Here is a 13,261-nt window from a genome sequence, read left to right as displayed (position 1 = left end):
AATAAGTGAGAACATTTGATGTTTGTCTTTCAGTGCCTGGCTTATTTCACTTAATGTAATGATATCCAGTTCCATCCATGTTTTATTTTTAATTGTGGATACATAATAGCTGCACATCATAAATACATACAGCATGCATATTTATTATATAGGTGTGATATTTTAATCCAAGCATACAATGTGTAATGATCAAATCAGGGTGATTAGGATTTCCATTACTACAAGCATTTATCAATTCTTTGCATTAGGGATGCTCCAATTCCACTCTTTTAGTTATTTTGAAATATGCAATAAATTATTGTTAACTGTAGTCACCTTATTCTGCTACCGAACACTAGATCTTACTCTCTCTATGTAACTGTACTTTTCTACTCATCAACTATCCTCTTTCTACCTCCCCCTCCAACCTTCCCAGCCTCAGGTAACCACCATTCTATTCTCTATCTCCATGCATTAAACTTTTTTTAGTTCCCATATCTGAGTTAGAACATGCAATGTTGTCTTTTTGTGCCTAGCTCATTTCACTTAACATTATGTCCCAGTTTCATCCACATTGTTGAAAATGAGAAGATTTCATTCTTTTTTGTGGCTGAATAAAATCCTACAGTGTATATGTACAATATTTTCTTTCCAGATTCATCCACTGATGGACACTTAGGTTGATTTTATATCTTAATTATTGTGAATAGTGCTGCAGTAAACATGGGAGTACACATACCTCTTCAATACATGAATTTTTTTCTTTTGAATATACTTCTAGCAGTGAAATTGCTGGTTCATATGGTAGTTCTATTTTTAGTTTTTTCAGAAACATTTATACTGTTCTTCATAGTGGCTGCACTAATTTACATTCCCACCAAGAATGTATGAAGGTTTCTTTTATCTGCATCCTCACCAGCATCATTCTTGTCTGTCTTTTTGCTAAAAGTCATTTTAACTGGCGTGAGATGATATCTCATTGTAGTTTTGATTTGCATTTATCTGGTGATTGGTGATGTGCAGCATTTTTTTTCCTATAGCTGTTTGTTGGCCATTTATGTGTCTTTAAAAAATGTTTGTTCAGATCTTTTGCCCATTTTAAAATCAGATTATTTGTTTCTCTGCTATTGAGTTGTTTGACTTCCTTATATATTCTAGTTATTAAGCCCTTGTTAGATGGGCAGTTTGCAAATATTTTCTCCCATTCTGTAGCCTGTTCACTATACATTGCTTATTAAATCCTTGTTAGATGAGTAGTTTGCAAATATTTCCTCCCATTCTTTAGTCTGTTCACAATCAACAGTCACTGTGTTGATTGTTTCTTTTGCTGTGCAGAAGCATTTTAGTTTGATGTAATCCTATTTGCCTGTTTTTGCTGTGGGTGCCTGTGCTTTTGAAGTCTTACTCGGGAAATCTTTTCTCAGGCAAATGTCCTGGTGTATTTCCCCAGTGTTTCTTCCAGTAATTTTATAGCGTCAGGTCTTAGATTTAATTGATTTTGATTTGATTTTTATATATGGCAAGAGATAAGGGTCTAGTTTTTTTCTTTGGCATGTGGATGTCCAGTATTCTCAGTATCTTTAGTTAGAGACACTGCTCTTTCCCCAATGTATGTTCTTGGAGGCTTTGTCAAAAGTGAATTGACTATAAATGTGTGGATTTATCTCTGTATTCCCTATTCTTTCCAGTGGCGTACATATCTGGTTTATGACAGTACTGTGTTGTTTTGGCTACTGTAGCTTTGTAGTATAATTTGAAGTCAGGGATGTGATTCCTCTAGTTTTGTTCTTTTTGCTCAAGATGGCTTTGGCTCGTCTGGATCTTTTGTAGTTCCATATAAATTTTGCATTTATTTTTTCCATTTCTAAGAAGATTGTCATTTCTATTTTGATAGGGATTGCCTTGAATCTATCTGTAGGTTACTTTGGGTAATATGTACATTTTAACAATATTGATTCTTCCAATTCATGAACATGGCATGTCTTTCCATTTTGTGTCTGTGTGTCCTCTTCAATTCCTTGCATCAATATTTTATAGTTTTCATTGTATGAATTTTTCACTTATTCTAAGGAACACTTGTATTTCTGTTAATCAAACTAAAATTTTTGGCAATTATACAACACTACACCAAACAGCTGCAGAATACAGCTTCTTTGCAAGTGCAAATAGGCCTAGCACTCTCCCAGGCCTCTCCATGCCTGGGGAAACCCTTTCTCTTTACTATTTTCAGAATATGGATTATAGTTTTTTTCTTTTGGCCAGCTCAAGGGCACTTTCTATGGACAGGCCATATGAATTGTCTATTTTTAGTGATTCTGAAAGATCTAAATACTGACAGATGTTAAACATTGATAAAAGAAATTGAAGAAGGCACAAATAGAGAGCACTTGTTTATGGATTGGAAGAATTATTCTTATTAAAATGTTCATAGTATTTAAAATGATCTACAGGTTTGGTGTAATTTCTTTTTTTTTTTTTTTTTTTTTGTTCTATTAAAGTTTTATTGTCATTTTTCACAGAAATAAAATACAAATTATAAAATTTGTTTGGAACCACAAAAGACACTGAATAGCCAAAGCAATCTTGAGCAGAAAGAACAAAGCTAGAGGTATCACAATACCTGGTTTCAAAATATATTACAAACATATAGTAATCACAACAGCATGGTACTGCCATAAAAACAGACAGATTGACCAAGGGAACAGCATAGAGAACCCAGAAATAAATCCACACCTAAAGTCAATTTATTTTTGACAAAGATGCCAATGGTACACAATGGGGAAAGGACAGTCGCCTCAATGAAAGATGCTGAGAAAACTGATATGTGGTGCTATGTTAACATTCAGAAGAATGAAATTGGACCCTTATCTCATACCATATGAAAATCAATTCAACATGGATTAAATACAAAAGCATAGGACCTGAAACTCTAAACTACCAGAAGAAAACAAAGGGGAAATCTTTTTGACATTAGTCTGGGCAATGATTTTTTAGATATGACTCCTAAAGCACAAGAAACAAGAGCAAAGATAGACAAATAGGGTTACATCACACTAAAGGAAACAGCTAACAGAGTGGACGGACAACCCACAGACTTGTAGAAAATATTTGCAAAGCATACACATGATAAAAGAATAATATCCTAAAATATATAAAGAACACAAACATCTCAATAGGGAGAACATATACAAGTCAATTTAAAAATGGGCAAAGGACCTGAATAGACGTTTCTCCAAAGAAGACATACAAATGATCAATAGATTTATAAAGAAATAGTCAACATCAGTAATAATTAGAGAAATACCAATTAAGATAGCACCTCATGCCAGTTAGAATTGCAGTTATCAAAAAGAAAAAATACATGTGTTGACCAGGATGAGGAGAAAAGGAAACGCTTGTACTCTGTTGGTGGGGATATAAATAATACAGCCATTAAGGAAAACAATATGGATATCCCTCAAAAATACTAGAAGTAGAATACCATATGATTCAGCAACCCCACATCTGGGTATATATTAATAATAATTAAAATCAATATGTTGAAGAAATATCTGTACCCATGTTCATTGCAGTTATTGACAATAGCCAAAATATGGCAGCAAACTAGGTGTCCATCAGTGGATGAATAGATAAAAACATGTGGTTGTCCTAGTTCATTTTGTGCTCCTATATCAGAATACCCAAGACTGTTAATTTATAAAGAACAGAGATTTATTTGCCTCACCATTCTGGAGTTTGAGAAACCCAAGGTGGAGAGGCCTGCATCTGGTGAGAACCCTCTTTCTCTACGATGCTATGCAGGAGGAAGGGCAAGGGCGCACAGGTGCATATATGAGAGGAGCTGAACTTGGTTTTATAGCTAAACCACTTTTCATGATAACTGTGACAGTCCATTCAGGACATGCATGATGGAAGCATCCTCAAGGATTAGTTCTCGTGGTCTAATCAACTCTTGAAGGTCTCACTTCCCAACACTGTTGCATTTATTGGGTATTAAAATTGACACGTGAATGTTGGGGGACACACTCAAACTATAGCGATTCACCCTGCCCCCGAAATTCACATCCTTCTCATAATTCAAAATACATTCATTTCACCCCAATACCCCCAAAGTCTTAACTTCTAGCATCAACTCAAAAATCTGAAGTTCAAATTCTAATCTGAGTCAGATGAGGGTAAGACTCTAGGCGTGGTTTATCCTGAGGCATATTCCTCTCCAGCTGTGAGCCTGTGCAATTAACAAGTTGCATTGTTTTTTGGTGCTTCCAAGATACAATGGAGGAACAGGCACAGGATAGATATTCCCATTCCAAAAGAGAGAAATAGGCAAGAAGGAAGGGGTAACTGGTCTCACATGACTCCAAAACCCAACAGGGAAAAACAATACTGGCTTAAACCTGCAGAATAACCTCCTTTGACTCCATGTCCTACATCGTGGGCATACTTGGGTGTAGGTTGAGTTCTGCAAAACATCAGGATTCTTGCTTCTTTCTGGTCTTAGTCCACCCAGCAGCTTTCACAGGTTGGAGTATCATGCCTGCATCTCTCCCAGACTGAGGTTGCAAACTGGTGGCTTTAAAGTTCTGGGGCCTCAGGGGCTGCCCCACTCCCATGGCTTCACTAGGCATTTCCCTAGAGGGAACGCTCTGTATAGTCTCACTCTTACGGCCTTGATGGGTTTTGCTCTAGTGGGAGCTCTCTGCAGTGGCTCTATCCCTGTGACAAGTCTCTGCTTGAGCTCCCAGGCTGTTGATGACATTATTTGAAAAAAATCTAGGTGGAGGTCACCATGGTCTGGCATCTCTTGTGTTCTGCAGGTTTGCAGAGTTAGCATTGTGTGGACATTGTCAAGGCTTACCACTTGTGCCCTCTGGAGAGGTGGTTGAGCCACACCTGGGCCCACTTGAGTAATGGATGGGGAAGCTGAGAAGCACTGTGTCAGAAAGCAGAGTCCCAGGGTAGTCCTGGGCAGTGAACCTGTGGATCACACCTGAGGCCTGTTCTCTGAAACCATTCAGCCCTTCTAGAGCTCTGAGCCTATGATGGGATGAGGGGAGAGGCATACTCAAGGATCTCAGAAATGCCTTCAGGGTCATTCTCTTGTTGTCTTCCTGGTTAAGCTGGATAGAACCTGGCTTTATTCTATCCATATTAATCTGTTTAGCAAACAGTTGCTTTTTTTTTGTTTTGAGATGGAGTCTCACTCTGTCACCGAGGCTGGAGTGCAGTAGTGCAAGCTCAGCTCACTGCACCCTCTACCTCCTGGGTTCAAGAAATTCTCCTGCCTCAGCCTCCAGAGTAGCTGGAATTATAGGCTCATGCTACCATGACTGGCTAATTTTGTATTTTTAGTACAGAAGGGGTTTCACCATGTTGGCCATGGTGGTCTAGAACTCCTGACCTCAAGTAATCCTCCCTCCTCGGCCCCCTAAAGTGCTGGAATTACAGGTGTGAGCCACCGTGCCTGGTCAAAGTTGCCTTTTTAAACATGCTTTTTTATTTTTTTACATAGCCATCCTGAAAGTTTGTCAAATCTGTCTGTTCTGCTTCTTCTAATGATAAATTCCATATTTAAATCATTTCCATTCTCATTTTACTATAAGCAGCCAAAAGAAGCCAGGCAGCACCTTGAACACTTTGCCACTTAGATATTTCTTCTGCCAGATATCCTAGTTCATTACTCTTAAATTGAGTCATGGATGGGGAAGCTGAGAAGCACTGTGCCAGAATGCAGAGTCCCAGGGCAGCCCTGGGCAGTGAACCTGTGGAGCACAGCTTGTCTTCTACCTGGTCCTCGGACGCCAAAACAATTCCACTAAATTATTTGCAAATGTGTAGCAAGGATGGCCTTTACTTTGTTTCCAGTACCTTGTTTCTCATTTCCACCTGAGGCCTCATCAGAATGAAATTTAAGTCCATAATTTTATTGGTTTTATGATCACAACCACTTAAGTAATATTTAAGACGTTCCAGACTTTTTCTACACTTCTTCTCTTCTTTTGAGCCCTCACCACAATCTCCCTTAATGCTCTATTTATGACAATCTGGGACTTTTCTGCTTCTCCAAACTCTTGTAGCCCCTACCCATTATTCAGTTCCAAAGCTGCCTTTACATTTTTAGAAATTTGTTATAGCAATAGCTCCACTACTAGTACCATTTTTCTTCTTATTCTGATTTGTACTGTTAAAACAGAATGCTGATGACTGGCTAATTACAAAGAGACGTTTATTTGCCTTATGGTTCTGGATCCTGATAAGTTCAAGGTTGAGGGGCCCACATCTTATGAGAGTTCCTTGCTGTGTTATCCCATAACAAAAGGTATAAGGACAAGAAAGCATACACACGTACCAGAGAGGGGCTCAAACTCACTTTTATGACAAACCCACTATTCTTTTTTTTTTTTTTTTTTTTTTTTTGAGATGGAGTCTCGCTCTGTCGCCCAGGCTGGAGTGCAGTGGCCGGATCTCAGCTCACTGTAAGCTCCGCCTCCCAGGTTTATGCCATTCTCCTGCCTCAGCCTCCTGAGTAGCTGGGACTACAGGCAACCACCACCTCGCCCGGCTAGTTTTTTTGTATTTTTTAGTAGAGATGGGATTTCACTGTGTTAGCCAGGATGGTCTTGATCTCCTGACCTCGTGATCTGCCTGTCTCGGCCTCCCAAAGTGCTGGGATTACAGGCTTGAGCCACCGCACCCGGCCTAAATTTGCTAATTGTTTTCTATGAAGAATAATGCTTTTTAAATCTCTCTTTAAAGTACCATATTATGGGATATATAAAAATATACAACATTAATTTGTGTCATAACCATATTTTTATATTTTAGGTACTCTGGTGGTGTAAAGGATTTTAGCATCTGTAGCTTGGATGACTTTAAATATATTTCTTCTCATAATGGCCTTACATGTCTTCAGACAAACCCTCTTGAAATGCCAACCTACACGCAAAGGAGAATATGTGGCAATGGATTGTTGGAAGGAGGTGAAGAATGTGATTGTGGCAATAAAGACGTTAGTAGAATTTTTTTCTAAAATTTTAAAAATGTTCTAGTAGTAAAGAAGATAAATGCCTTATCTATTAGTAAAATATATTTGAAAAATATATTATTTGGAAAAGATGGAAGCCTTTGTTTTCTAATACTATTATTTTTGGAAGCATGGTCCTTAGATAATTTTTGTCTTTGGTTATGGTCTTCTGACATTATTTAGTGTACGTATTAGTTCCAAATGTAAATTTAAATGCCATTAAGAGTGTCGAAGGGATTGAAAGAATATACCCTCAACAACAAGCAGAAATAAAAACAGACAACAACATCTAAAAACAGTAGATTATAACCAACAGGGTAGCAAAATGCATGGTTTGTTAATATAGGTAAAAACATTTTCTGTGGAAAGGTGATTCTAATTAAAATATTTTGAAATTAAATCTATCATAATTATAAAAAATATAAACATATACAACTAAGATCAAACAAAAATAATTATAAAATATGATAAAGGGACATCAGCAAGATGGCCCATTAGACAGCACTAGAAGTGCCTAATGCTGGTCTCCCACCATAAGAAAGGACCAAAACAATGGATAAACAACTACATTTGACCAGAGTGACTTACATAGAGTGCTAGAGTACAGGAGAGGAATGGCAAAAACCTAGTGGTGCACAGAAACTCAGAATGGCTGCCTAGAGAGAAGAAGGAAACACTATGGTTGTGGCAAGATAAACATGTAATGATAAATAACAAGAAGTAAAACTCAATCTGGCCTAGAAATATAGATTACTGGCAATCTTCAAAATAATAAAACTAATGAATCTTGCAAATCATTGAATACAAAAGTCAATATATAACAATGAGTTGGATTTCTGTGTAGAAACAGCAAATAGAAAATGAAATCAAATGGACAATTCTACATATGTTTCCCAAAACATGATATGTATAGATATAACAAAATATGTGCAATTGTGCACAATAAAAATTAACATTACTCAGGAAAAGCAAAAAACATTGAAATGAATGGAGACATATCCCATTTTCATGGATTGGGAGACATAATATTGAGATTTCAGCTCTACACAAATGGATCCATACATTTAACACAGTCCCAGCCAAAATCCACTTATCTTTTTGTAGAAATTGATAAGCTGATTCTACAATTGATGTGGAAATGGAAATGACCTAGAATAAACCAAGCCATGAAAAGAAAAACAAGAAATTGGAACACATATACTAATTTTCTATACATTTCAATGTTTTCTATGAAGTTATAATAATGAAGACAAGGTAGTATTGACCAAAGGATAAATATATACAATTAATAAAGTAGAACAGAGAATCCAGCTATAAAATGATTTTATATGGCCACTTTATATGATAAGACAAAGGGCTATTCAATGGGTGAAGAAAATCTTTCCAACAAAATTGTATAAACTAAACATATGTGTAAATAAAATAAAACTTCACATCTCACCATACACAAATAATTAACTTGAAATAAATTAAAGACTTAAAAATTAGAGTTAAAGCTAAAAATCTTTTGGGATAAAACGTAGGAGACAATCTTTGTGGCTGGTGGTAGGCAAAATTTTTTAGATTATGGCAAAAAGAAGGAAGTTTAAAGAGAAAAATGATAAGTAGTGTTTTCTCAAATTTAGAACCCTTTTCACTTAGACTCTGATAAAAATAAAACGACAAGCTCCAGAATGTGAGAAAATATGTACAATTTGTATATTGACAGGTGGCTTTTATTCAAATATGTGAAAAGACAAGACTTAGTTTCTGATCAGGTATCTAAGACACTTGGAAGTTGCCACTCCAATCTGTCAACAAGTAAAAAGGTGAACAGACTGAATAAGCAGCAACTCTTTCTAGGTCTGTTGGAGAAGTGAGATCACAGGATGAAGCACTGCCCCCAAATTCAATATATCAACAAGTGCATACAGAGAATCACAACTTGCTAGAACAGAAGCATGTGAGCTAAACTTTCACACAGACAGCACTGGAGTCGAAAAGCCTAAACGAAAACTGACAAATTGCCAGAGACTCAGTGTATATAACTGTGAGTGTTAAAAACTCCAGGAGGACCCAGTTATTGAGGATGTTCTCATACTTTTATGAGCTTCACCTCTAGAAGTTTAATCTTGTTCTCACAGTGAATATCAGAGAAAAATTCCCTTGTGCTTCCAGAAGAAAGAGGAGAAAAGGAACCATTTTGAAATCAGCCAGAGTGTTCAGTTCTTACCAAAAAGAAATGGAAGGGAGAAATTAGGATTATTATGTTTTTATGAATTGTACTATCCCTGAAGTGGTATACTGTTATTTGAAAGTGGACTTGGATTAGTTGTAAATGTATATTTTCATCTCTAGGGCCACCACAAAAAAAATGTTTTAAAAAAGTATAACTGATACACTATGAAAAGATAGAAAATAACATTATAAAATGCTTAGTTAAACACAAAAGGCAGGCTGAGCATCATGACGTGCAGCTGTAGTTTCAGCTACTTGAGAGGATGAGGTGAAAGGATTCCTTGAACCTAGAAGTTCAAATCAGCCTGAGCAACATGGTAAGATCATTTTTCTAAAAAGAAATAAAAAAGGAAAGAAAAAATAAAAAGACAAAAACAAGAACAACCAAAGTCACACAAATAGAAAACAGCAATAAGTATAGTACTTATTAATTCAACTGTATTCATTATCACTTTGCTTTCAGTGATTTAAGTGCACCAATTTAAAAAATAAAAGAGATTGTCAGAATGGATCAAAAACCAAGATCTAGCTCTCTGTTGTGGTGGGTAATACTGAGTGTCAGATTGACTGGAATGAAGAATGCAAAGTATTGTTCCTGAGTGTGTCTGTGAGGGTGATGCCAAAAGAGATTAACATTTGAGTTGGTGGACTGGGAGAGGGAGACCCACCCTCAATCTGCATAGGCACCATCTAATCAGCTGCCAGCACAGTTAGAATAAAAGCAGGCAGAAGAACGTGGAAAGACTAGACTGGTTGAGTCTTCTGGCCTCCATCTTTCTCCCATGCTGAATGCTTCCTGCCCTTGAACATTGAACTCCAAGTTCTTCAGCTTTGGGACTCTTGGAACTTTGACCACAGACTGAAGTCTGCACTATCGGATTCCTTACTTTTGAGGTTTTGGGACTGAGACTGGCTTCCTTGCTCCTCAGTGTGCAGATGGCCTGTTGTGGGACCTCACCTTCTGATCATGTGAGTCAATACTCTTTAATAAACTCCCCTTCATATATACATCTATCCTATTAGTTCTGTCCCTCTAGAGAACCCTGACAAATACAGTTGTCTACAAGGAGCCCTCATTAAGTATAAACATACATGTGTATAAAAATTAAAGAATGAGGCCGGGCGCGGTGGCTCAAGCCTGTAATCCCAGCACTTTGGGAGGCCGAGACGGGCGGATCACGAGGTCAGGAGATCGAGACCATCCTGGCTAACACGGTGAAACCCCGTCTCTACTAAAAAAATACAAAAAACTAGCCGGGCGAGGTGGCGGGCGCCTGTAGTCCCAGCTACTCGGGAGGCTGAGGCAGGAGAACGGGCATGAACCCGGGAGGCGGAGCTTGCAGTGAGCTGAGATCTGGCCACTGCACTCCAGTCTGGGCGACAGAGCGGGACTCCGTCTCAAAAAAAAAAAAAAAAAAAAAAAAAAAAAATTAAAGAATGGAGAAAAATATGCTATGCTAACAGTAATTAAAAAATCCAGGAGTAGCTATTATTAATTTCAGACAAGCAGTATGCAGAATGAGGAAAGTTTTCCTGGACAAAGGGGGACAATTATAATGACAAAGGGGTCAATTCTGTAATAAGACATAAAAATTTTCAATGTGTATGTGACTAACAACTGAGTGTCAAAATATATGAGGCAAAAATTTATAGAACTATAAGGAGAAATAGATTAATCTATTATTATAGTTGGAGACTTCAACACTCCTTTATCAGAAAAAGAGAGATCCAGCAGACAAAAAATCAGTAAAGACATAGTGGAATTCAACAATAACTTTAACCAACTAGATATAATGGACATCTATAGATGACTTCATCCAACAACAAAAGAATACACATTTTTCTCAAAGTCATATTGAACATTCCGCAAGACAGACCATGTTCTGAGCCACAAATCACCACTGAACAAACTTCAAGGAATAGATACCATAAAATGTCTGACCTCAGACCACAATGAAAATGAACTAGAAATTTGTAACAGAGAGATTGCTGGAAAGTCCCTAATACTTGGAGATTAAAAATCACACTTCTAAATAGCACATGGATTATGTAAGAAATATCAGGAGAAGTTTAAAAATAGTTTGAACTGAATAAGAATAAACACATAATTATCAAAAGCCATGGTATTCAGCAAAACAGTGCTCAGAGTAAAATTTATAACATTGGTTACATGTATTAGAAAAGGAAAGAGATCTAAAATCAACAGGCTAAGCTTCCACCTTAATAAACCAGTAAAAGAACAAACTAAATTTAAGGTAAGCATAAGGAAAAAATAATAAAAATTAGAGCAGAAATCAATGAAACTGAAAACAATAAATTAATAGGTACAATGAATAAGATTAAAAGATGGTTTTTTTGGAAAGATCAATAAAAGTAATATGCCTCTTACCAGACTAAGAAAAAAGAGAAATGACACATATTACTAACATCAGAAATAAAATAGAGCACATCATTACAGATGGGGTATTAAAAGAAACTGTGAACAACGCTATGCCCACAAATTTTATAACTTAGATAAATTGACTAAATCCTTGAAATATAATCTGCCAAATTTAAACAAAAACAGACAATATTAATAGGCCTATATCTATTTAAGAAATTGAATAAATAATTAATAACCTTCCAGAAGAGAAAGCATCAGGCCCAGACAAATCTACAAATAATTCTACTAATCATGTAAAGACAAAACATATACCAATTCTCTATAGTCTGTTTTAGAAGATAAAAGCAAAGGAAATACTCTTTAACTTATTCTGTGAAGTCAGCATACTCAAATACTGAAAACCAAAATGAAGGCCTTACAAAGAAAGAAAACTACAAAACAATATCACTCAAAAGCATAGAGACAAAAATACCCAACAAAATACTAGCAAATAAATTCCAACAATGTATAAAAATAATTGTACAATACAATCAGGTAGGATTTATCCCAAATGTGCAAGGCTAATGCAACATTTGAAAATCAGCTAATGTAATCCATCACATCAACAAAGTAAAGGCGGAAAAATTATGTGATCATATTAATAGATGCATTAAAAGTATTTTATAGAAGCTAACAATCATTAATGATAAAAACTCTGAGTAAATTAAGAATAAGGAAACCTTCCTCAACTCAATTAAAAAGTATCAACAAAGAACTTACCCATGAGGAATTGGAAGATTTTTCACTAAATCAGGAACAAGTGAAGGATGTCCCCCTTCGCCACTACTTTTCATTATCACACTGGAAGCCCTAGGTAATGCAATAAATGATACATGTAAATAAGATTGATACACATTAGGAGGAAGTAAATTAAAGTGTCATTGTTTCCAAATGGCATGATAATCTATGTAAAAAATCTGAAAAAATCAGCAACAACAAAAACTGTGTGAAACAAATAAGTGGTTATAGCAAGGTTGTAGGATACAAGGTTAATATATGAAAGTCTATTGGGTGAAACCCCCACCCCCGATATTCTTGTGGGTCTTTTCTATTTCCCTAAGTGTCAGCTGGTCTGATAAATAAGGAAAGAGTACAAAAGAGAAACATTTTAAAGCTGGGTGTCCGGGGGAGACATCACATGTCAGCAGGTTCCGTGATGCTCCCTGAGCCGTAAAACCAGCAAGTTTTTATTAGCAATTTTCAATAGGGGAGGGAGTGTATGAATAGAGTGTGGGTCACAGAGATCACATGCTTCACAAGGTAATAAAATATCACAAAGCAAATAGAGGCAGGGCGAGATCACAGGACCACAGGACGGGATGAAATTAAAATTGCTAACGAAGTTTTGGGCACAAATTGTCATTGAAACATCTTATCAGGAGACAGGGTTTGAGAGCCGACAACCAGTTTGACCAAAATTTATTAGGCAGAAATTTCCTGTCCTAATAAGCCTGGGAGCGCTACAGGAGACTGGGACTTATTTCATCCCTTTGGCTTTGACTGTAAAAGACAGCTACCCCTAACGAGGCCATTTTAGAGGCCTACCCTCAGGGGCCATTCTCTTTCTCAGGGATGTTACTTGCTGAGAAAAAGAATTCAGCGATAGTTCGCCTATTTGC

At 36.7% G+C, this 13,261-nt stretch overlaps 1 protein-coding gene across 2 annotated transcripts in view; it reads left to right on the top strand.

Moving 5' to 3' along the window:
- LOC105476553 (disintegrin and metalloproteinase domain-containing protein 5) overlaps positions 1–13,261 on the top strand; it is a 135,287-nt gene that overhangs the window by 40,490 nt on the left and 81,536 nt on the right. For both annotated transcript variants that reach the window (XR_984127.2, XM_011732583.2), the window contains exon 12: positions 6,805–6,988. Coding sequence is in view for 1 of the 2 variants with exons in the window: in XM_011732583.2 (XP_011730885.2) it covers positions 6,805–6,988 (184 nt within the window). In the remaining variant the exon portion in view is untranslated. The remainder of the gene's footprint in view (positions 1–6,804; positions 6,989–13,261) is intronic.

This window comes from Macaca nemestrina, chromosome 8 (genome assembly GCF_043159975.1).
Source record: "Macaca nemestrina isolate mMacNem1 chromosome 8, mMacNem.hap1, whole genome shotgun sequence".
NCBI classification, from domain to species: domain Eukaryota; kingdom Metazoa; phylum Chordata; class Mammalia; order Primates; family Cercopithecidae; genus Macaca; species Macaca nemestrina.
The sequence above is the reverse complement of the archived record's forward strand: the minus strand, read 5'-3'. Positions and strand labels throughout refer to the sequence as shown.